Source organism: Solea solea, chromosome 15 (assembly GCF_958295425.1).
Source record: "Solea solea chromosome 15, fSolSol10.1, whole genome shotgun sequence".
Taxonomy (NCBI): Eukaryota; Metazoa; Chordata; class Actinopteri; order Pleuronectiformes; family Soleidae; genus Solea; species Solea solea.
In genome coordinates this window covers 7020128-7042863 of record NC_081148.1, presented here as the reverse complement: position 1 = coordinate 7042863, position 22736 = coordinate 7020128, and the positions used below count along the sequence as shown (strand labels likewise).

The window sequence follows — 22736 nt, the reverse complement described above, 5'->3', positions numbered from 1 at the left end:
GTCTGCAGCTTCTGCTCGGCTACGCACGTCTGCTTCTCCCGCAACCCCCTCCTGCCTGACCCACCTCCATTCTTGCTAATTACAATTGATTTATTATGGAGCAGGTAGCTTATCAGGTGCCCGCTGAAATTACAATGGGTGTCTGAAGGCTGTAAGGAGAAGGGGGGGGAAGGGGTGGTGGTGGAGGGGGTGGTGGTCAATGTCGAATGGTGAAATCAATTAGCATTGATTGGCAAAAGGTTCATTTTGCCAAAGAGGACGCAGTCGAAGGGGATTAAACTTCCCGGGCCCCCTGACAACTTTGATACAACACAATGGCTGCTTTTCTGTCTGCGGTATAGTTAACAAGCTTTCAATAATATAATTGCATTTTTTTTTTTTCATCCTCACAAACCGTCTCTCAGTGTGGAGGCGGCTACATTTCAATTCAGGCATCAACTAGTCAGGTATAGCTGGGAAACAGATAGCATTGATCAAGTAGCAGGGAGTGAAATCCCCAGCAAGCTTGCATCTTAATCCTTATCAGGAGGACGACACAGAATTCAAATCATCCTGCTTTAGGCTCTCGATGGCGGCCGATCAGCAGCCGGACGAGACGCAACGGGCACTCATGAAAAGTGTAAGTGAAGCCGCGTCGAGAAGGAAAGATGAATCGCTTTCCTCCATCTGAAACAAACCTTACAAGGGCCTCACCTTCACTTTATCGCCATAAACAGAAAATAAAATGTTACAGTTGCTCTACGTCCTCTCTAATAGCCATTTAAGAATTTATTTTGTTAGAGTTTTTTTTTTATTGTCTTTGTGTCTTTTAATATTCAGTCTGAATTCAAGGTTAACACGCTCTCTTTTTGTCTGCACTACTCTCGTATGTGCAGTGAAAGGAGAAACAAATCTGGTATGATTTGATTGATCACTCCTAAAATAAAACAGATTTTTAAAGAGCTGATGGCGCACCATTAAAAGTCTGATATTTACATAACATTTCGATAGTGAAAATAACATTTTGTTGCACAGAGTATCAGAAGTGTCAATCCCCTCCTCCTGATACCTGCACACATTGAACTCGGTGGACTCAGACACCTGCCTGACAGTGTGAGTGTGTGTGTGTGTGTGTGGGTGAGTCTTACCCTCGATAGCCAGCATGGCTCTCAGCTCTCTGTTCAGCAGTTCGAAGCGTCTCTCCAGATCATGCTCTTTCTCCCTGTGGCAAGAGAGAGAGAGTGTGAGAGGAAAAAACACACACAACAAAGTTCATCAATATGTTAATGACTAAATCATTAAGCACTTAAAGAAACCTGCAATAAACATCGATTCAGCTACTCGCCTGAACCTTCTCCTGCTTCGCATTAATCTACTGCACATAAGTGATACACACACACACACTGCACTCACACAGCCCTGGGTGAATATGTGTGTTTCTGTGTGTGACGAAGGAAAAAGGGGAACATGAGAAATAAATGCATAGCTATACAGGGCGAGTGTGTGTCGCCCTGTATTTGTGTGTATGCATGGGCATATGTGGTCTGAGTGAGTGTGTGTGTGTGTGTGTGTGCGCGTGCGCCAAATTGAATTCTTTCCTCTTTCAGCTATATTAAAAAATGAGCTAATTCGGTCCTTAATAGAATTTGTCCTTCACAGGCGTCTTTTCTCTCGGCCTCCACAAAGAGAGAACAGAAAGGGCTAATAATCAGCCCTTCTGTCAATTGGCCACTTTAAAAGCGTCCCCTTTCCCACGATATAATGTGATTATGAATACTTCAATCTCTCCTCCTCGCACACTTTGAAACCCCAACAGCTGCAAATGATGGAAAAAAAAGAGGAAGCCTGTAAGTGTGTGTGCCTGCGTGTGTGTGTGTGTAACTCCACCTGTCGCCGCTGACCACATACAAAGAGACTTGGGATGGAGTGATCATTCGACACATTTTATATGGATTTTATATTCCGTCAACATGTAAATCAATGAGTGGATAGACGGGGGGGGGGGGAAATGGAGTGGTAATTACACGCCCACCCAGTGTATAGGTTCAATGGTTTTGATCCAATGCTTGAAAAGAAACCAAGCTTTCCAGTGTTTTAATGTGTCAAATCAAAGGGGGGAAAAAGTACCAGAGCAGGTGACCTGCATCTATACAACACCATATTATACTTTGATGAGATGTTAAACATAAAGGCATGTTAGGATACATACAGCAGAGAGAGCTGGTTCTGCCTTCTGATGAGTGCATTCTTCTTGTTGACCAACATGAACCACTCCTGCATCATGGCTTCCTCCTCCTCCTTATTGTTCCCTGGAGAAAAAACACACACACACAAGCACAGTCACGTAAATGATAGTAAAGTATTTCAATCATAGAAATAGTTGCTATTTATTTCCCAGTTACAACAGATTGAGGTTATTGTGCGACAAAGCCGGAGCGTCACATAAATCTTTTTTTGCCACTGCAGAGCCTCTACATCCTGTGTAAATACACCGCTCGCGTATATTGCTTGTGTAAACATTCACATATTTCCCACTGTGTCTTTACAACGTCAATACAACTTACACCAGGTGGGATTAACTCAGCAATTACCGCCGAGCACCTTTATAGAGTGGAGCCTCTCACTGCCTCTCACTGTAGGGCAATACATATCCCACCAATCACTCAGCAGGCCTTCAAAAAACATGTCTCTGGTGCTCTCCCATGCTTAGTGTAATACCTGCTCAACACATAGAGAGCTAGCAACGGCTCAGATGAATGGCTAATGTAAGCCGCGTCCACGCCTGGGGCTTAAGAGCTATGCTGTAACTTACTTACAACTGATACTGACAAATGGAATGGAAAAGTTCAAACGTTAGCCACATGACAGCAACAGGAACAGCCTCCATCGGTCACATCGGTCACTCAGAGACCTAGAAAGGGTTTGTCAGTTTGACATCGCCACTCGTCTGCCGGTCACATAAGAAATATAACATTTGGTGGTGGTTTGAGGAGCAGTTGGAGTTTTTGATGAACCACAGATGAACTGACAAAATTATTATGGTTTGTGAAAAGCAGCAAAAAATCTTTAATTTTTTCTAAAAAGATTTAATGTTATATATAAATATATACGAGTTAAATATGTAATATAAAGTATTTATATACAGTGTATATATGTAAGATGTGGATTTATTATAGTTGCACTCTAAAAACAGGACTGGGCCTTTGTATTTAATACCACACATAAATAATGATCCATATTTATATTAATATTTTCAGATTAAAAATATATATCTACTGTACACTATGTTACATGTTTTTTATTTTTATTTGACAGAATGGCCAGTATTTAATTTATTTTTAATTGCAAGACTGCAGTGTGAGATAAAGGTAAATGTTGAAATATGACATGTACATTGTTAAATAATGTATAATAAGTCCCATTATGAGCAGCTGATGTGCATTAAAAATTTAAAAATAATGTTTTTCTTTGGTCAGTTCACCTGACATTGTTAATGTCTAGATGTGGTTGAGGCTACTTAGACACAGCAGCATTAATCTGACACTCACTACGACTGTGAGGAGGAGAAATGGAAGAAAACAGAGGACAAAAATCTTCTCACGGATTATGTTATTATCTCTACATGTTTTTTTTCTTCTTTTCACAGCTGGGCCACTACAGCAAGCATCATAGTGGAATTAGGACTAAGACGACATTTCATACCACTCATCGACTGGTGGTGCACTAAATAATTAGAAAAGCACTGGCGTACATACAGTGCAGTGTAAACATGTGTTGATCCTTTGATTGTTAATCTTCCTGTTTAATTTTAACACCAGCGATGTTGTGTTTTGAGTTCATAGTGCGAAGGCAAACAAGAGTGAAGCAGCTGAATATGGTCACAATCTGACTGATCTGTTCAGGACCAAAGACGAGCATGAGAAATGTGTCTTTTGCTGTCACACACACACACACACACACACACACACACACACACACACACACACACACACACACACACACACACACACACACACACACACACACACACACACACACACACACACACACACACACACACACACACACACTGCTACTGCTGCTGCTGCTGCTCACGGCAGAGGAGAGGGAGTATTGGGCCACTGCGTCATTGACGACAAAAGGCAGGCGCGTGGATGTGTGCACCAGCACCGGTAAGTGTGTGGACATTTGTGATACTCTGAGCCAGCAGATGTATGTAATTTCATTTAGGAGGGTGGTGCGGCAAAGAGGGGAGGGAGAGAGAGAGAGAGAGAGAGAGACATGGGAAAAAAGAATGTGCGAATGAAAGAAAGCTTCAGGATTTAGTGGAATCAGGGGCTCATGGATTACTGTAGTCAACTTTGAAATGGACGACACTCGGAGGGGGGATAAAGCGGCGCTGACAGGTCATTGTGCTGCCTCGAAGTCAAATAAAACAAGCAAATAATAATGGCAAATATTAAGCTCCTGTGACATTGTGGCGAGGCGGGCAGGAAGACGAGGGGGATTATGAAGCTCTATCCCCCACCGCTAGCAAACCAGCAGCTACCAGCCAACCACATTTTATGAAAGGGGAGAGAGGGGAGGTGAAAGGAAGGAGGAAAGGATAGGAGAGGTAATGCAAAGGTAGGAAGGTCATAGGAAAGGTAGAGGAGGAAGGATAAAGGACAGAAGGGAGAGAGGTTGAAAAGGAAGGGAGAGAAGCAGAAAGTTGAATAAGAGATGGACAGAAGAAGGAAATGTAGGAGAGGAGGAGGGAATAAGGGTAAGGCAAGAGGAAAAGAAGAGATGGAAGGATGGAGGCATGACACATAACAGCTGCTCAGCATCCTCCTCCCTTAATTCAAGCTCTCCAGGGGTTGAACTCTGACCCACAGATACTACCTGGCTCTTAAAGAGACAGGGGTGTATCTGCACTTTGTCCTACTAAGTACATTAAAAATTCACGAGTATTCACTACAAGAAGTGTATACATTTTGGCTCAAATACAATGTTTTGGGGTTTGCTTCTCTCTGGGACAAAAAAAATATCCCATCACTATATTGTCTTAACCAAATGGCATATGTTGAGAGTGACAACAACAGAGAAAAACTGCTGCTTTTTTTGTGAAGACAAATGGTGTAAATATCCTTGGCAAGCAGCGTTAACACTGTGTCTGAATCCAGCCTTGGCTCCGAGACACTGTGGATCCATGCTGGCTCTCAGGGGGCCATCTTGGATCAAAGCATCTGGCAGATTGGCAGGTTGCATTCTGGGTCTTGCTGCTTGCCTTACACGCCGTTTCTCCGTGCTCGACACACACAGAGCGGGGCAGAGTGGGAACAGGCCAAAACCTACTGAGACCCAAGTCACACATTTGGCATTGATAGAATGCTTGATCAGGACATCAAAGGATTAGTGAAATATGTCTGATGGAGATACACTGTCATTCTCTACCTGCAGGAGCCTTTATCATTATTAGCTTCATGTTTAGCGTTACCACAGCTATCAATGTGGCTGCGGTGGAGGGAAACAAACAAGATACAATCAACTTACACACACACACAGGTAAGATACAACTGATACACACATCCCGACAACCAACCCCTCAATCTGATCTCCTCTTATTTCACTCTCTCTGTCTCACACACACGAACACGACCAGGATTCAATGACATAAACTGTGTGGAGGGGAGACTGTTTTTCCCTTAAGGCGTTAAAAAATGATAACAAAAACACTGGTTTGATGAGTCTTTCTATACATTCATATGAGGAACGGAGAAAAGAGAGAAATGGGGGAAATAAAACAGGGAAGAGATGGAGTGAACCTCTGTGGACAAATAAGATTAAGATAGTTATCGTGGCCACTGCTTTATGAAACCCACCCCGAGGTGGTTCAACTGCTGCTGCCAGAGGTCTGTGCTGGTTTTAAATGAACCATCTACTGTTATTATGCATGGTCTCACTGAATGCATGCCACGACTGATTGTATTTGTTAAATGGTGATTGATGGCTTTTCTGGAAAGCATGCAACCACCAATAACAGTAATGGTTGAGTCCATTTCATATTCATTTCCAAGTACAATTAATACTTTCCACGTACATAAATGTGTGACCATGTGGACTCTACACGTTGAAAGGAAAGTATCTTCATTGTCATTTTCAGTGCCGCTGTGACTAAGCGTGCCACCATAGAGGGACCAACCTGACCGAATGCGTCTAATATTCTAACATTCATGCATGTTTTTTGATGATAATTATTCCCCAGACCGGGAATGGAGCTCTTCTTGCTGTGAAGCAACAGTGCGAACCACTAGGTCGACTCTGCTTGCCCCGGGTAGGACAACATACAGGAATGTAAGATCTAGTTCACATACTGTATGTAGAATGGCAGACTAATATGGATCCTTATTTTAGGCATGTACAGAATGTGTGAGTGGAACATGTGCAAAACTCTCTCCAGACACAAATGTGGAAGGTATAGAGAAGCCTGAAGAAATGTCACGGACGGTTGCCTGGAACTTAAGGATCTAGCAAAAAGTGCAATGTTGCAGTGATATAATGAATCTCTTAATCTACGAGATGTCAGAAAGCAGGGAAACACTTCCCATTGTTAATCCAAAAGGTTGAGGTTTTACAAGCTTGTTGTGTCTGAACAACAGTAAACACAATAAAAACAGATGTGCAGAAAATCCTCTCAATTGAAAAGCTGGAAAACACACATTTTCTTAATGTTTTGCCTGATAACAACTTAGAATAAAGTTGCTGTCATTTGACAAATTGATTCAACCATTTTTTGGCACCAAGTGTTGCAGGGTTTGCTGCTTTGACCTCTGGTCCATAGGTCATCAGAACCATCTGTTTGATTCTTTATTAACTGAATATGTAGGAAATTAAACGCTGTGATCACAGCGCATTCATCTCATTTCTTATCCCACCATTTTGCCATTTAATCCAATAGCTGCTAAGCCAATTTGTTGATCAGACATGTAAAAAGACCCAGGGGGAGGAGAAAGACGAGGGGAGGGAAAGGGAGGAACGAGGTGAACTTCTCTTCTCTTCTGTGTCCAAGTCACTTTCTGAATTGCAGTTTTTTTAGGGATGAGTCACACTTGTATTGCTAACCTCTCTCTCTCTCTCTCTCTCTTTCTCTCTCTCCAAGTCCGTCTGATATCAGCAGGGATCGGGGAAGATGAAAGCCGAGGGAGGCATAAAAGAAAATGAGAAAAGAAGGAATAAAAAGAACAGGAAGAACATTGTTTCCCGTGATTAGGTAAGAGCTTGTTAAAAGGTTGTCACTGCAGCGATGTGAATATGCATGACAGGGGCTGACCTAATCAGAGAGGTCTATGGCAAGGAGTGTGTGTGAAAGTAACCTACTGAGGGCTTGATTTAAATAACGTGAGAGGAGGAGCGTGTTATTAACAATGAGAGTGAGTGAGTCAGAAGATATGCTGCTTTTAAATGTAGCCAGAAACATCATCTACAACCTGCAGCAGAGCTGTTTTAAATACATTTTATGGCAAATACTAACAAAATGTTCAATGTTTCTTTTCTTTTTTCTTTCTTTCAGAATTGCTTGAGAAAAAAAACAACAGATTTTTTAATGCTGACTGAAATGGCCACAATTCCCAACTCAGCAACATTACAACACCTGTGATATTTGTAAGAATGAAAGGCCCTTTCTAAAACACCCCGATCCTTATACTCTACACTGCACATGCAATCGCTCCTTCTCTCTCTCCTTTTCTATTCGGCTCTCTCCTGGAGTGGTGCTGAGGGCTATTTTTTCCGGGGAGGCTTGTACGAGGCCTTTTTAGCTGCTCTCAATGGCACAAAAGTGCCAGCATATAGAAGAGATTCCTGCTTTATTGAACCTGTGTATAATGTCTGCTGAATGGAACACATTAACCGATTCACACTCACCTCCTTCCCTCCCCCTGGACGGCAAAAGAAGAAAAGTAAAATAAAAAAAAGAAAGAAAAGAGGAAAAAAAATCTCCTCTCACACTGAGGCATAATGACTGCCTTTTCCACCGGTGTCATTTGTCAACCACTGCTTGCTTTGCAACTTACAAAAGAGGTGGAGGTAGTGGAGTGAGCAGGAGAAGCAGGAGTGGGCTGTGACTGAGTTTTAGCGGCAGAGGGGGGAAATGGGCCTTTTCCATAATCATAAGGGGTGGCTAATTAATAATACAGGGGTGGCTTCTAATTAATACAAGTATTAACAGAGGGAATCCATTCCATTATCCAGAGATGCAGAATTTATTATGTGTCATTATGTATAATGACTTCATCATCAACTAGAACAAGTAGAGGCTAGAGGACATACCTTCACCAAAGTGAAACAGTCCTAAATACGTCAGATTCTTCACAGAAAGGCCTTTTCATTATACAATGTTAAGAAGAACCTGATCCTCCCTTTATCTGGATTTGCTCCAAAATGGAATTGTTCGCCCTGTGCCTCATCCCTCTAACATGTTCTTGTGTAAATCAGTTCAGTACTGACAAAACCACAGACACAGGTAAAAACAAAACAACCTCCTTAGTGAAGGTAATAATGAAAGGAAATGAGAAATACCATCAAAATAGAATTATTGAGGACAGTTAGAGTTGGAAATGAATACCTGCTAAGGTGTCATTTGTCCATCAAATCACGATAATCAAGCTAAACATCCTCAATGGCCGCTAAGTATTGTGCGAAGACAAGTTAGGTCCTCTATTACCTAAAATTAAAACACCTGATAACGTAAGGATTGATAGTGTTTTATCTATTCTTCAGTGTGTGCTGTGAGCAAATATGAGCAGAGAACACTGAGTACAAAAGTGTTAAAAATGCACTGAGCATGATTGAAATAGTCAGATACATATCGATTATAAAATAGAATAGAATACAACTTTATTGTACACCGAGGAGGAAATTTGCCTTTGGCTCACCAACATAAAACCATAAAGGGAGACATAAAAAAACACAGTTAAAAAAAGATACAACAAATAAAAATAAGAGAAAAAACTATTCTAACAAACCAATAAAACAGACACAGTCACGGATTAAATTACACTAAAAACTGCTCTTCACTGCAGCTGTGAATTAAACACTTGGTCCTTTGTGGAGTGAAGAGTATATATTGCACTTGAAATGAAGGATTTATATACATTTTTAGTTGCCAAGGGAACTCTGCAGCACCTCCCAGAGCTCAAAGGCTCAAGTGATCAACTTTTGTTTCTCATATATTCACCCCCCACCCTCCACCAAAGAACAAACCGTTTTAACGCTATTTTTTATGCTGTACAGTGTGACCAGTGAATATGTGGGATTGTCAAAGTCTTTTAAATGAGCAGGATATTGTACATCCAAAGCTTCCGTCATGTCACTGTTTAAACATTTGAGTTCTGACAATTTTACACAAATAGAGTATGTTTGTCATGCTAATATGTTTCCTCCTCACACTCTCTCTTTAACACACACATCCTCACTCCTCTGCTGACTGTCCTATGTGTACAGAAACACACTCTCTCACACGGGCAAACATGTTTGACCTCAGCGCTAACAGCAGACCAATCTCCTGACAGTCCTCTTCCCTCCACCTCACAGGTTAAGAGGAGGTGGGGACTCAGGCAAACAGAGTTAACATAATAGACTGCTGCTGTAGATGAAATGACCATATTAGGGAAGCTTCACATTCTAATGATCATTATTTCTTTTTCTTAAATCAATAAAATGTGAGCTCACGAGTTTTTCCTAAACTTACTGGACTCCTGTCAACAAACCGAAGTCAGAAAGAGAAAAACAAACACTATTCCTGGAGTCCTCCTCTGTTTAGCAGAGCCAGCCAAGCTGTGACAATCACACAAATACAGTCCCCCCCCCCTCTCTTCTCTCTCCCCCCCTCCCCACTCCATCAAATTGTGTTTTTGCTACAAATCAATAAACATTATCAGAGAGTGGCAGACTAAGGGCTGGTGGAGGCAGCCTCTGTCTGTTAAAGCCCAGACCGCCCTGTCTCTATCACAGGCTGGGTGAGAAGGCCAGGAGGCAACACACACACACACACACACACACACACACACACACACACACACACACACACACACACACACACACACACACACACACACACACACACACACACACACACACACACACACACACACACACACACACACACACACACACACACACACACACACACACACACACACACACACACACACAGAAGACAGGGGTAGACAACACTAACACAAAAATATGTGTAAATGCGACTTACAAGATGGAGGCAGAATACATAGAGACATGGTTGATGATCAAAAAGAAAGTCTTTGGTGCGTGCACAGTACTAGAGGGAGCGATTTCTCGCATCCAGACAGTATATAGAGAAACACAGAGAGAAGAGAACAATCAAAGAGAGCAGGCTGCAAAAGAGAAGAATAGCAGTGAAGCATTGAGGTGTTTAACAATAATCCTAACAGCACAGCACAGGCTGTTTTGACCATGCCACTCAACGTCAATAAGAAATTAAAAGAAAGGGGGGGGATCACAGTCTATGACACAAACAGTGACTTTAAGCACTCCTAACCCATTAGGCTGCTGTATCACCACTCCATGCTTGTCAGCTTGCTTTAGCTTCAGCGTCAGAAATCCTCGCTCTCCCTAACGCACTACAAGAACCATTTAACTGAGCTCTAAATAAGATGATTTTCAACCTGTCCCCACTTAGCTTGAGGCTGGAAAAGGAAAATCAGAGGACCTGCCATGTACCATTCCTCAATTACCTTTCTCATTATTGTCACCCGTGTTCATTACTGCTATTATCATCCTCCCTTTTCTGTTGCATCCCCCACTTTAGGCTAGTTTAGGCCATTGTGGCTGTCGTGCTGGATGAAGAGAAGGGAGAGAGGTTTTTGCAAGGCCAAAGCACTTCAGGTAATTAATATAGCAAGAGGGGGCAGATGAGAGGAGACGGAGAATATGTGAGTGTATGTGCGCCTGTGTGTGTTTTCGCAGAAATGCCTGATTGGGGAGCTCACCTGCCGATACCCCCTAAAAGGTATTTCATTAGCGAGCCTTTTACCATACAAGCAGAGGAACAAAGCCTCAGTTACGCCTGTCTCCACTCCATTTCAACGGGGCCCTCCAGGAAGCCTGTAGCTGAAGAAGAAGAGTGGAGGAGCAGAGAGGAGAGGCGAGGAGAGGCTATCCCCGTTCATAATCTCATGACAAAAGGCAAAAAGGCATCATCCTATTAACAGCGTGATCTTCACCAGCTCATGCAAGCTCCTTTCCACAGGGGGCTCTCTTTTATTATTAAGGTGAGTGGGTGATAGGGAGCAGGAAAGGCGCCCGGTGCCTCCTTATTAGCTCTAGGACAAGAGGTATGAAGAGGGAGAGGAGAGACCCCATGCTAGGGTCCTGCTTGGAGTCTTTTTTCTATTTTCCAGAATGAGAGCCTTTGCTTGGACCTTTGGGGGCTAGTTTCTATTAGGCTTCAGTCTTCCAACACAAAGTGAGCTTCTTCAATCAAACACCTCAACACCAGCGGTGATGCTCAATGGGAAAACATGGCTCTCCTGGCTCCTCAGCTCACACATAGAGTGAAAGCTGCAGTTCTACCTGCTCTGTGTTGTGTGTGTACTGAAGTAAAGAGCATCAATTACACGGGTTCAACAAAATGCTACAATAAGTTAATATTGAAATATCTGCTGGTTTTTGGTGTATTAGTTAGATTGTCATTGATGCTTCAAAAACATATCCTGCACTAGTCACATTAGTTATTTGCACACAGCAGTTAACTGTAAAATTATAGTAAAATACAGTATAGTAAAGGTCTCTAACATTAGTGAGTATATCCAGTAATTTTAAACCTGAGTGAAGGCGATTAACATCATTCCTATCGCAAGAGGCTTTTCTGCCTGTGATGTTTTTTTTTGCCCACCCGTGTCACCACCAGTGTGTTAAAAAAAGAAAAGAAAAACTACACCACCCTCATAGTCCTCAGTTACAGTGGTTGCTATTTTGCATCTTTTACTCGCTCTTTAAAGCAATCATTTAGAGACTCTGATTGATAAAATAAACGATATTAAGTGCAGTCCCAAGTTTTGGAAAGCCAGGATCATTGCATACATTCATGCTTAACATGTGTCATAGTGTTGCACAGGAAACGGCACATCTCTGGCAAATACAGAGATTAGCATTTTCAACCAAGTCTAATGGCCCCACTGATGTCGACTGGAGCCAAAGCCGATAAAAAAACAGCATGCATTGCAGAGTCATTTGACCCAGGAGTGAATGCCGATCAAACACATTCCTTCAGGTAAAAAACCTGTTTAAACCTGGGATTTCTTTGACCAGTGGGAATGGGATATTTACTTGTGTCAACTTTTGCATCTCTTCAACAAATGTAAGTAAAAGGAAGAGATGTGAAATGTAAAAATCCGAATGACAAAAAACCTCCAGCAGCAGCAGCAGCAGCAGCAGCAGCAGCAGCAGCAGCAGCAGCATGGCTAAAAACAGTTAGTATATGTGTACAAGAGAGAAAGACAGAAGAGAGAGAGAGAGAGCGAAAGAAGGAGGGGGAGAAAGATTAGTTTACTGTTTGAGTGTTTTGTTTTCTGCTCAATGGGGTGCTTGCCTCTAGCCTCAGGTTACACAGGAGAATTGTGGGAAAATAGCACTGTTTAAGACTTACAGCCATGGCTGGTTTGGTGTTAAAATGCTGAAGAGCTGAAGCGCTCAATAGAAATGACTAATTAAAAAAAGAAGGTCTCACCTTCTGGCATTGAATTCAACTTCCTAACTCAAAGTTTGTCCTCCTTGAGAAAATCTGTAGCTGATTTATGTTGGGATGTTACATAGAAACTTAGGCACATGACTCTGGTCAGAAAACATTTAAATAACAGACATAATATCAGGCTACACAATTATACATTGTAAAATATAACGACTGGGGCATCTCAGAAAAATCTAATTTAAATGAGGACTCACAGTGGGGGGGAGCAAGACGGCTTCAGATTGATTGAAATGAGAGATCAACATCAGAAAATCAGCATCACTGTCAAAATAGGATATTTGTGTGTCTTTTTTCAAGTGCGTTATCCCTAATCTTAACCTAACTAAGTCAAATCTTAGCCCCAAACATAACCACTTCCTCAGAAATAAGGTTCTGCCTCATTGAGACCAAAACCTGGACTAGTGGTCCTGTCAGTGTTTATGTCAGAAATAGACTTAAAGAGGTAACAAATACAAACGCGCGCACACACACGCACACACACATGCACACCTTCTCATCATCATCATCCTGCACTCTCCTCTGTAACCCAGTAGAAAGCCTATGATGACCTGGGTGTGTAGCTTATTAACCTCTCCATCAGTTCTTATCAGCCAATGAATAGCTCAGTCATCTGCCCCTCCTCCTGAATCTGAGGGTGAAAAATTTCTCTTCATGTCAGCTATAATTCAATCCACACACCAATCATTTAAGGAGTGCGCACACACACACACACACCTACACACACACACACACACACAGATCACAGTTGGTCAACCCTGGTCCAGGTGGGCTTCCAAGATTGGTGAGGACCAGATGTTTCTGAAATCATCAACAGTTGGAGCACACAAGAGAAGGGGTGTATATGGTGTATGTGTGTGTACATACGTGAGTGTGAGAGTGTGTGTGTGTGTGTGTGTGTGTGTGTGAGAGAGGCCAGAATAAATTAATGGCTGATTTCTCCCCTTGCTTTGATGGAATTAAGAGCCCTCTTCTTCTCAAAGTGCTGCGTTAAATGCTTTTCTCTCTTTCCCTCCATCTCTCTCCCTTCTTTTTTTGACAAGCGGGGCCACCCAGCAGAAAGTAACTGATGCAAAACGCCAGAGTAATCCCCCACCATCCACCACAACCACCACCCCTCCCGCTATCTTTAGTCTTTGACACAGTGGCCATTATCTGTGGGATTTAGTTAAACCAAACCCTCATGTATTTGTTAGGCCCTGGGTTCGTTTTCTCCTCCGACTGCTCTGCTCGAGTGTGGCCGGGCTGGTGGGGAGCAGGAGGGAGTTACATCATCGCTACTGAAAGCTGGGCACACATAAAGAGGGGGTCTACCTTGCCATCTAGCTGGATCGCACTCAGTCCGTTAAATATTTGTAACTTCCCTGGCTTGCTCCCAATAAAGTAGAATATATAGAATATAGAATAGGATTTATTTCTTAAAAATCATTTCCCTGCTCAATTTATTTGACAAAGATGACAAAAGCAGATCATGTGATGCCTCCTTCCCATCACGGTTCACCATCAGTGAGCATGGCCGTGCATACAACGAGCCAGAATGAACAACGTGACTTGTTTCTAAAGACTTTCATGCAATGGAACTTAAACTGAATGTGAAAACACATTAAATAAACATAACCTAAAACAAGACAATAGTTAAAAGATAAACTAAGCAGAAAGTTAACATTATGAATCCTATCAATAAAAAAGCAGCAGGGACTACAGGTGGGATGATTTATGATTTTATCACCCATCAAATTATGAAGGGGTAAAATGATTAATATTTAATACCTTCAGTAAGTCCAACGTATAAATGAATTATTAGTTTACCAAAGTTTACCAAACTATGAATTACAGTTATTTTGTTGGACACAATTGTGACAATCTAACCAGATATATACTGATCATTAAGTTATTACACTGAAGAAAATGTCATTATAACATATTAACTTGTAACCTAAGCATCTGTCCTTAGAATAAAATGCTGACTTTCTCTTAAATCCAGATTGTGATTTGTTTCTACCGTCGACTGAAAGCAAAACAGCCAGACCTTCCTCTCTCTGCCACATGCAGCTCCAGAGCTAAAAGCAGTATTATGGAATCACTGTTGAAACTTGCAGATAAGCCGCGGCTCGGTGGGGCTAAGCTTAGGTTAAGCCAGGTGGTTTAGTTCCCCGAGTATGTGTTTACACACACACTGAGGTGTGAACCATTTGTGGGGCTTAAGGGAGGCGGAGAAACACGAGTTGATTTAGTGCTAGTGTAAATGTTAGTACCTGTTGATGGTGTTAATGGGGGGAAACAGCTAAACACAAACATCAGCATAAATCTGTCGGGAGTGGGATCCTCGACAGGGGCAGAGTGGACGTGTTTTGAGGAATACACACTGGTATAGTAGAGATGGGAATCGCGTGTGCAATACTTTACCGACAAGGACCAAAAACTGACAAGTAGTGAGAGTGGGATGCATGTGTGAGCAGATATGACGTCGTATTCTTCAATAAGATACCGAATGACTGAAATCAGAGTGCTGTCACTTTCAGATTGAAGTGTCGTCCAGGCATCTGTGCAGTGCTTCATGTGTTAAAGTCAAATTTGAAAGTATTTTCAGGCCTTAGCTAATAAGAAAATCTGTTGTTTTTAAGGAGGGAAGGAAGTATTCTCTGAATGAAGAGGGAGGGAGAGAGAGACAGAGAGCACTGATAACCCCCAGCGGAGGACACCCTCCTCCCCTTCAACGTGCTGACAGACAGCTGAAATCTTTTTAGCATGAGTGGCTCCGCCTGCTCCATTAGCAAAGAGAAGGAGGAGGGTGTGTGTGTGTGTGTGTCTGTGTGTAAGAAGGAGGTCGACCCCCCTTGGGGTAGATGTTAGAACAAATTTGAGGGGTGTCATATTACACGCCTTGTAACAGGAGGCCGAGGGGAGGTGAACGATGAATTTGCTTAATGAATTAATCTGTGGACCAGTAATGGCTCTGCTAACAACATTAGTCATCCTTCTTACATCTCTGCGCGCCGATTCACTACTTTTCTCCCCTCATCTTTCTCACAGTCACTCCATCCTATCCTTCTTCTCAGAGATTTGCTAAAAGAACAAGCAACCCAGTGGTCACTCGTATCTATTTCCATAAATATATTTAGGTTAAAAAAACATTCTAAATTAAATAATAAAATAAAGAATGATGTATTTATTATACTCACTGAAATACTGATATTATCCCTAATAGCTTTGAAAAAGTGTCAAATAATTCCCCTTTCAGTCTGGCAGAGCATACAAGTGACACCAACACCAGGCTGTTAATGCCACTGGGCCACAATACACACATGCAAAATTGCTGTGTTTAAATAGATATTTAAATGGAAATGTATTGGGAAAGACAGCTGTTGGTATTTGTAGCCTGGAGTGCTCATTACAATGGGAAATAGGGAGGAGTGTGTATGAGGGGGTGTGTGGGGGGTGGGGGGGTTCTGATGACAACAGTAGCATGGCGAGCAGCTGTGTTAGCAAGTGAATGGTGTAATTACTGGCCAAACCTCTGTCATTAACCTGCACTGTTGAGTGCTACCACATACGTTAACATAAGAAAGCCTTGATTAATTGACTGCAAGGTTGAAATTCAATTATCTCATTTGGCTGCAGTTTGTAAGATAAATAATAATCAACCAGATAAAAAAAACAAAACATCCCCCAGTTAATATGAGAGAAATGAGAAGGATGTTTTTTTTTTTCTATGTAAAATTTTCTTTTCTTTTATATTCAATGTTCCAACTCTGATAAATAAAACTATTTGAAGTTTCACTTCAAACCTTAAAAGGTACATTTAAGAAAGAGGACAAAAAATAAACTGCAGCTTTGTTTTTTTTTGTTTTTTTAGCTGTCTATCACTGTGCTGCAAAATGTGAGTTCTGTAGCCGGGTGTGTTGTACACCCCCCCCATCTTTCTCTCGCCGTCTGTATGAACATATTGAGTTTGTTTGTTAATGTGGAACTTGTATAATTCGTGTTTGTGTGTGAGACGATGTGTTTGGCAGCTTGCAGCAGGGTTTGTTGGACCGGCTGCTGCATGGGGTCTTCGGTAGAAAGGCGGCTGATGAAAGCTTTGGCGGGATGCTCCAATAAAGAGCAGATTATCATAAGCGGCCATTGTCCGCCTCCCAATTCTCTCCAACAGCCCCCCTGCCCACCAACCCTACTTACTCACCCTCTGCTGAAAATGTTAATCGGCCCTATCGTTGGCAGGCTAAGGCCTCAATTATACTCCCTCATGGACGTGCACACGGACAGCTGCGGACATTACAGACACTTAGTTGTTCTTATTATTCAACTTTAGAGTTTGCTTGGAGTCCGTGAACTATAGCAAAGTGCAGCCTGAGCCTCTGCAGCTCATGTCTGTCCTAATCGAGACTTCAGATGATGAAATTTACATGAAATGAGGGAAATAAACTGAAAAATAAAGACAGACAGAATAATAAAGGACATATACTCCAAAAAAATTATTTACCATAATAATTCCCGCTTTAATTTACAAATACATTTTACTGGTGCGTCGACAGCTAAACCCTCTTCCGCTTCATCGCAACAAACTCCCTTCCCTCGCTCCCTCCCGTTGACTCCATCCACCCAGCTCGTTTTATCTGAAGATTCTCAGACAATGCCTAGAGGATCCCGTTCCCTAATCTTCCTAAAAATCCCCCTTTCATCCCCACTGTTAAAGAATGTATGAAAGGCTGACACCAAGCTAGCAAAAAGAAGGTGGAAAAAAGAAAGAAAGAAAGAAAGAAAGAAAAAAAAGAAGCGGAGCACATCTGGGAGTGAGTGGGGTGTCACTATGCTCAACTGGGGGTGGGAGTAAGAAAAGCACAAAAGAGACAGAAGCTCAGCATTGGTCACTTGTGCATAGTCCATGCAAGATGAACAATTAAATAGTTTTGCTGTTCAAACAGTAAAAAATGACTGGTGTTCTATAAATGTGTGGTTTATGTGTGTGTGTGTGTGTTGGGCCAATGGTGGTGGTGGGGGGGGCAGTTAATCTGTGTTCTGACCCACATGAACCTTGGAGTCTCACACACACACACACACACACACACAATTTCACACAAAACAAAAAGCTCAAATCCTTTGTTTTGTCGCCTCAAAGGCAAGAAAAAGGCAATGGGTTTTAAAGGAGTGATCCCCAGATTTCTTTCCTTCCCTATAGGGAAGAACGGTGCATTTGCTCCTGAAGTGAATTCAAGATGACTGCAAACACATTCCACTGTGGTCTAATACAAAACCATTCGATTGAAAGTGAGTGCTCTTTTCGTAACCCTGACAACAACAGCGAGAAAATGACCAAAGGCTTCAAACAGGGACGCATCTTCTTTAGGTTGTGTCTATCTCTGTTGCCATGAGCTTAGCTTACGAAATGGGCCCGTGATTATGGATAAACAAGTTGTGATCTCTCCGCACAACTATTTCAATCACAATTCACAGAGCACCAGGCCTCTGACACAGCTGGTGTTTTTTAAATCTTTTTTTATTGGAAGAACCGGGAGGAGAGCTCTATCAAAAGTAGAGGACGCAAAAGTGTCATCATACAGTTTGGTACCTGAAAATCAAAGTAAATATTGATGAGAACTTCTGTCACTCCATCTTTCAGAGTGTGAACCGGGGTGGGTATTATAGTCTAAACACTTTTTCTTCTCTCAGTGCTAAAAGATTAGGCTGGTTATCCCATTAAAGTTGGTAAAATGCCATTCTTGTGTCTTTAAGCTCTCGTAGAGGAGGTCAAGATGAGTCTGCGTGCGCTTACAAGACGGCCACGGATGTAATCTGCCCAAAGTTACAATAATTAATGTTAAGCTTCTCCAGCAATACGTTTGCAAAAGAACTGGCCCCGATAATATACTTAAAGCTGCACACGCTGTTTGTGTTGCTGCAACAAGACGGGGCGGGGCTTGTTGTGCATGTGTGTATGTGCGTGCATCCCTACGACACTTGCGTAGCCCAGCTTAAATCTTTAGTCAAACTATAAGCCGATGCTGCCACAATGCTGGATTAGGACGACAGATGTGGGGAAAAAAGAGAGTGAGAAGCCGGATCACTTGATGCTAAGAAAAGAAACATAACACTGAGTGACAATGATGCCTGCGCCCCGCTGCCATTAGTGTTAGATGATTTGGGAGAAATGTGAAAACATTACAAGCGCGTGACGGAAATGATGAAAAGAAAAAGTTAAAGCACAATCGTGCGCTAATTTCCACTTCTAAATGCTATTAACAAAAGGGGATATGTGACTGTTCACTTGTGTGACCAAAACTTGCTGTTATGAAGGCAGTTTAAGGTAGAATTACAAAGTGGTAATCCTGGCATTAGCAAACAAAAATAACACGTACAATTACATACACCAAAAAAAAAAATTGCCTGTTGGTTTTAAAGCCATAGGTTTGACATTAAGCCATTGACATTCTGCAATCCTGCACACAATCACAAACCAAGTCAGAGCGGCCAGTGGCTCTTCCCGGTGTGAAGGCATTGACAGTCTGTTGTGTCCCTTCTCTCAGATACAGAGGAGGATAGGCTGCATGTGCAAAGTACATTAAGCCTTTGCTGGATCCCTCCACATGCCATTCTCCTCTTGTCGACTCGCAGACACAAAGGCAGATTAAAGGAAAGCGCACCATAAAAACCCTGTGTCAATCTTATCTGCTTTGAGTGTAATTTTTAAACATATGTTAATCTGGGAGAGCTAAAACTCATTCTCTCTTCTCTCTGCTTGTTTATCTCTTATCAAATGCGCAGTAGGTGAGGGGCAGCTTTATGGTGTGGCTAAGTGCCATTATTTGGATAATTGCGTCCATTGTTACAGGTTATATGGCAATTTGAAATGGGAGGCATGTGTAAATAGGTGCAGAGGCCAGGTAGGGGGGCTGGATAAGATATATTCAAACAGGGGCAAGGGGATTTTCTGCAAAGGCTACATGATGCATTTGAGTGCCTCATCATCCCGCCAGCTGAATTTTCAATAAGGAGAGTTTGATATGTTTTTCTGTGCAACAATACCTTCAGAGAAACAACAATGCCGAGGTCAGAGGCATAACATGTATCGGCAGAAACACGCGAATGATGAAAAGCAGAATAGAAATGTTGATGATCTAATCAAACGGTCGCTCTTGTGTGAATTCCATGCTTCGTGAGCACTATGTAAACAAAGCACTTTAAAGATTCATGACATTCAAGTGCAAAGACAGCAATGAATCACTACTGCAGTAAAAATGAGGAGCCTATAAATGCACTCATAATCTTCCCATAGAATCAATGAACTCCCATATATAAAGTCTGTTGCAGGAGGGGAGTCCTCTCCAATGACACGAGTGAAGGACAGTTCTCCCAGTGGTGCAAGAATAACAAGTTCATTAGTCGAGGGGGGGGCGTCACAGGAATTCAAATTCCCCCCCGACTCGAGCCCGGCCTCCGATTGGCTGGCTGCGTCAGCATGGTGAGACTCATTAGAGCCCAGCAGTAATTAAGAGTTGTTAGAAAGTGAATTCTCCAACCGCAGATTAGAAAATTAAACTATTTACTGATTACATATTAATAGAAGACAACAATGGCGCTTGCCATAAGCTTGGAAGGCAACCAAGGAATAAATCTGTGTACTTAATTACCATAAACAATGGGGGCATAGAAATGGAGTTTTATGCACACTCCCTCCTGTAATGTGTCTGATATCAGAAGACACTTGACAATTCTTGTTCAATTATCTCTATTATTTAATGTGCTGTGAACTGCCTCTGAGTAAATAAATTAACCACCCCAATTACTGTGGATTCATCTGGGGAGGGCCGGGGCGTAATAGAAAATGCCGCAGAAAGCTGCATTGTGCCCAAACTGAGGGACGGAAGGGGGGGAGGAGAGGAAACGTGTGAAAAATAAGAGAGACAAGGGGGAGTAGGGGTGAGAGAAAGGAAGGAGAGAGAGCGCGATTCAGGAATATAAGACAACATGAAAAAACTGACACGGGGAAGCAGAGAGCATCAGGAAAAAATGTGAGAGGAACATAAAACATAAAACAGGAAGATGAAAAAAAGCAGCACAAAATAAAGGACATAATAAGGGTTGAAGACATAAGATCACTGAAGACCTGGTTCCATAGGGGAAACGAGACAAACTGTGTATATTGAGTGAGGGAGGACAGGAAAGGTTGCAGGAATGACAAAGCAAAAAGCATGCAATATCAAAGAAAAGCATATTGAGGACCAGCAGAGCACAGTGCATCTTCCCAGGCTTTCTGCTGGTGGAGCGGAGAGATGAACAATCAGTCATGGGTCAGTCACTCTCTCTGTTCACATCTGACCATCAGTCCTGCGTCACTGTGCACCACCACGGCACCACGGCACACTGAGCTCACCCAAACATACCTCAAGAGGTCTGAGTCATGTGATCATATGCATCGCTACCAATACTCTGAACATCCACCCTGCAAAGAAACCACGTGCCATCAGTTCTGAACATAAACGGCACAGACACAGTCTCTCCATCTAAAATCAAAGCTCATGTAAAACTATGATTATGGAAAAAGGCAATAAAGAATTTTTTTTTTTTTTATTGTGAGGTTAAAAAAAAAAGATCATGTTCAATTGCCTATTATATTGAGGTTTATTACTGAGGTTTCTGCGGACTCATGTTTGTAGATGTTCTGTACAGCTGTACAGGTAGCAGCTTGGGTGAGAGGTTGTCCATAGTCTGGCTTAGATGAGCCGATACTTTACCAGGCTGAACTGAGGCTGCCATGAAAAAGCAGACTGTGGTCTTCTGGACAAATGTTTTTGAAAAAAAACGTAGTAGAGAGGCAGATGATGAGGATTTTAGAAGGAACTTAGAAGGTGAGATGAAACACACAGTTCCACTTCTACTTAAGTGTTAAAACTGTCACATATGACATATCATAATCAATGTATAACATGGCTACAGCACTAGTACAGACAAGGAGAGTGTGTTTGGGTAGAGTCCCCTGTTTCAGGTTCTTTATTTGATTTATTTGACTTTAATTACTTTGGTTTGAAACACAGGACTAACTAAGGCAGGGGACACATGTTAGTGGCGGATTTGAAACATCACTGTCCAAATGCCTACGTATTTATGTAAATCTGTTAATATTTATAAAATGAACAGATTTGACTGGGTGTCTAACAGAGCCCACAGCAGACTGGCTCTGTCTGCATAAACTCCTATCAAGGTGATTTATAGCCAATTTATCTCAGCAGGAAGATTTCCCCAGAAATTTGATTGGTAGCCAAGAAAACTGTAAATCAAAACAGAAGTCTCTGAAGTTTTGTAGATCCACAATATGACAAGACACTTGGGATTCTAAGATCTAAGACAGGAGGACAAAAGACACTGGCAAGTCTTCAAAAGTGTGGCTGGTAGCTGGTGGTCATTTCTCACCATATCCCCTTAGTAAAGTAGAAGCAGCAGAAAATGGTGATGGATCAATACTGTAACAGCCAATCAGGCACAAGTTCTATCAGACATTTGGGTTCAGAGAGAAAAAAATATCTTTCATCTATGACAGCCTATAGAAAGTTGACCTCAGTAGCTGAGGTAATAAAGGTGACTTAAGTGACCGCCTGTCACCGGCACATCTCGCTCCGATGCCTCTGGACTTCGGCCTGAAGGTACAATCCATAACCTACTGGAAGAGTCTCTGGGAATAAGTGCTGCAAAATGAGATATAGAAACACTTTCACCAGGTGAGTGATGTGTTCAACATCATGAAGGAATTCATTTTTCTTGGTGCACAGCAGCGCCAGAGAGGAAGTGATGCCAAAATGGAGGGAGCGTCACGGCCAAGCATAGCCTTGGTTCTATTACTGTTGTTGACATTAAGTTAGTGGCACTCTGGGATTTTTTTTCTCAAATACAACACAATCAATCAGATACAGTTATATATTTATATAATAACTATAGGACATAACCCAGACATCAGTGTTTTCATTTCCTCACTCATGTTTTTAAGGGGTTGAAATCACAT

At 42.0% G+C, this 22736-nt stretch overlaps 1 protein-coding gene across 6 annotated transcripts in view; it reads right to left on the bottom strand.

Annotated features, from left to right (window-relative positions):
* The window catches only part of ehbp1 (EH domain binding protein 1), a 137067-nt gene that overhangs the window by 10229 nt on the left and 104102 nt on the right, over positions 1–22736 (bottom strand). For all 6 annotated transcript variants that reach the window (XM_058651055.1, XM_058651060.1, XM_058651059.1 and 3 more), the window contains 2 exons: positions 2189–2288; positions 1128–1201 (listed from right to left, as the gene is read on the bottom strand). In XM_058651055.1, coding sequence (XP_058507038.1) covers positions 1128–1201; positions 2189–2288 — 174 coding nt within the window. The remainder of the gene's footprint in view (positions 1–1127; positions 1202–2188; positions 2289–22736) is intronic.